The sequence below is a fragment of the Populus nigra genome, chromosome 19 (genome assembly GCF_951802175.1).
Source record: "Populus nigra chromosome 19, ddPopNigr1.1, whole genome shotgun sequence".
Taxonomy (NCBI): Eukaryota; Viridiplantae; Streptophyta; class Magnoliopsida; order Malpighiales; family Salicaceae; genus Populus; species Populus nigra.
The window spans coordinates 8,735,713-8,737,052 of record NC_084870.1 but is presented as its reverse complement, the minus strand read 5'-3'; the positions used below and the strand labels follow the sequence as shown (position 1 = coordinate 8,737,052).

The 1,340-nt window shown below is 32.8% G+C and overlaps 1 protein-coding gene across 1 annotated transcript; it reads right to left on the bottom strand.

Moving 5' to 3' along the window:
- Positions 1-238: 238 nt before the first annotated feature.
- Positions 239-848, bottom strand: LOC133679212 (uncharacterized). Its single transcript, XM_062101741.1, has one exon. The coding sequence runs from the start codon at positions 671-673 to the stop codon at positions 476-478; it is 198 nt and encodes a 65-aa protein (XP_061957725.1). The 5' UTR covers positions 674-848; the 3' UTR covers positions 239-475.
- Positions 849-1,340: the final 492 nt, after the last annotated feature.

Below are 1,340 nucleotides of genomic sequence, written 5' to 3'. Positions count from 1 at the left end.
AGAAACAATTGCTCGTGGCAAACAGGTAGCATCGGAGAACTGACCCATTAATGTTATATGGGCAGATTGTCGGTGTGAAAAATGCTGTTATTGTATATCAGATAACATTGATTGTCAATATATATATGAACTATTGTTTCGTGTAGATTATAGATGAACTATTCATCAAGTTTCTTCTTTGTTGACTCATATTCCGAACAGCCATTGGAATCTCATTCGAATCCATACCAAAAGGAAGTAAATAGCAACAAATTAAATATGTAAGCTTTTCATTGATCCTTACATAGAAAAAACATTCTGACGTCAGGCCAAACCCGAAACGGTTCCCCGCCTTAAAAGTTCTTAACTTCTGAAGAAACACAGAATCGGAAGGCACACAGACGAAAACCCCTCCCCCCAAAAAAAGAAAATCTAAAATTTACCTATACAAAGATTAGAGAACATTTATTGGACACGAGAAAATTGCTAAAGAGAATCAAGAAATGGTACGTTTCCCAGGACGATCAGCAACTTGAAGAGTCTTGTCAATAAGTTTTCTTGCTTTTCTGCTACGGATCTCAACTTTAACACTTGCACTCTTGTCCATCTTGATGTATGGTTTCTTGGACTTCTTCTTCAAGGCTCTAACTTTTGATTTGATTGACTGCACCAGATTCTCTAACTGAATTGCCATCTGGGTTAACTCTCAAAAACAAACCAAGAAAAATCACTGAGTTTGATTTGTAAGAAAAAAACGAAAGACGAAATTTGGGTTCTCTTCTCTAAAAATCCAGTGGCTTTGACATTTGCTTCTCTGGCTTTCCTAAGGTTTTGCTTTTTTTTTTTTTTTTTAATGTGGTTTGTGACAAAGTGACATACAAGTGTTCAGGTTTGGTTTCGCTTCATGTTTATATTGACAGGTTGGCCAGATATGGGGCATGGTTTTGTACATTATTACGGGTTTACAACATGCTCTGTTTTTTTTTTCCCTAACTTTTGTGCTGAAGTGGAGATGAGAACAGTAAAATTAAAAATATTTTTTTGTTAGAAAATATATTTAAATATTTTTTTTTAATTTTTAATATTAATACATTAAAATAATTTAAAATATTAAAAAATAATTTAAAATCAAAAAAATCAAAATATTTCAGAAAAATATTTCTCTAAATATCCACTTGCATGAAAAATGTTGATTTAATTAGTGAAAAATTCAAGCTGGAACTTTTCATTCCTCGTCAAGATGAAGATAAGCAAGTCGAAATGCAGTTCTGAGCAGTCTCACCACCATATCAGAATGAACAAGGCAGTAGTGTTTTCATTGGACATTGTGGTAAACAGCAAGATTATTTGTAATTATCTAT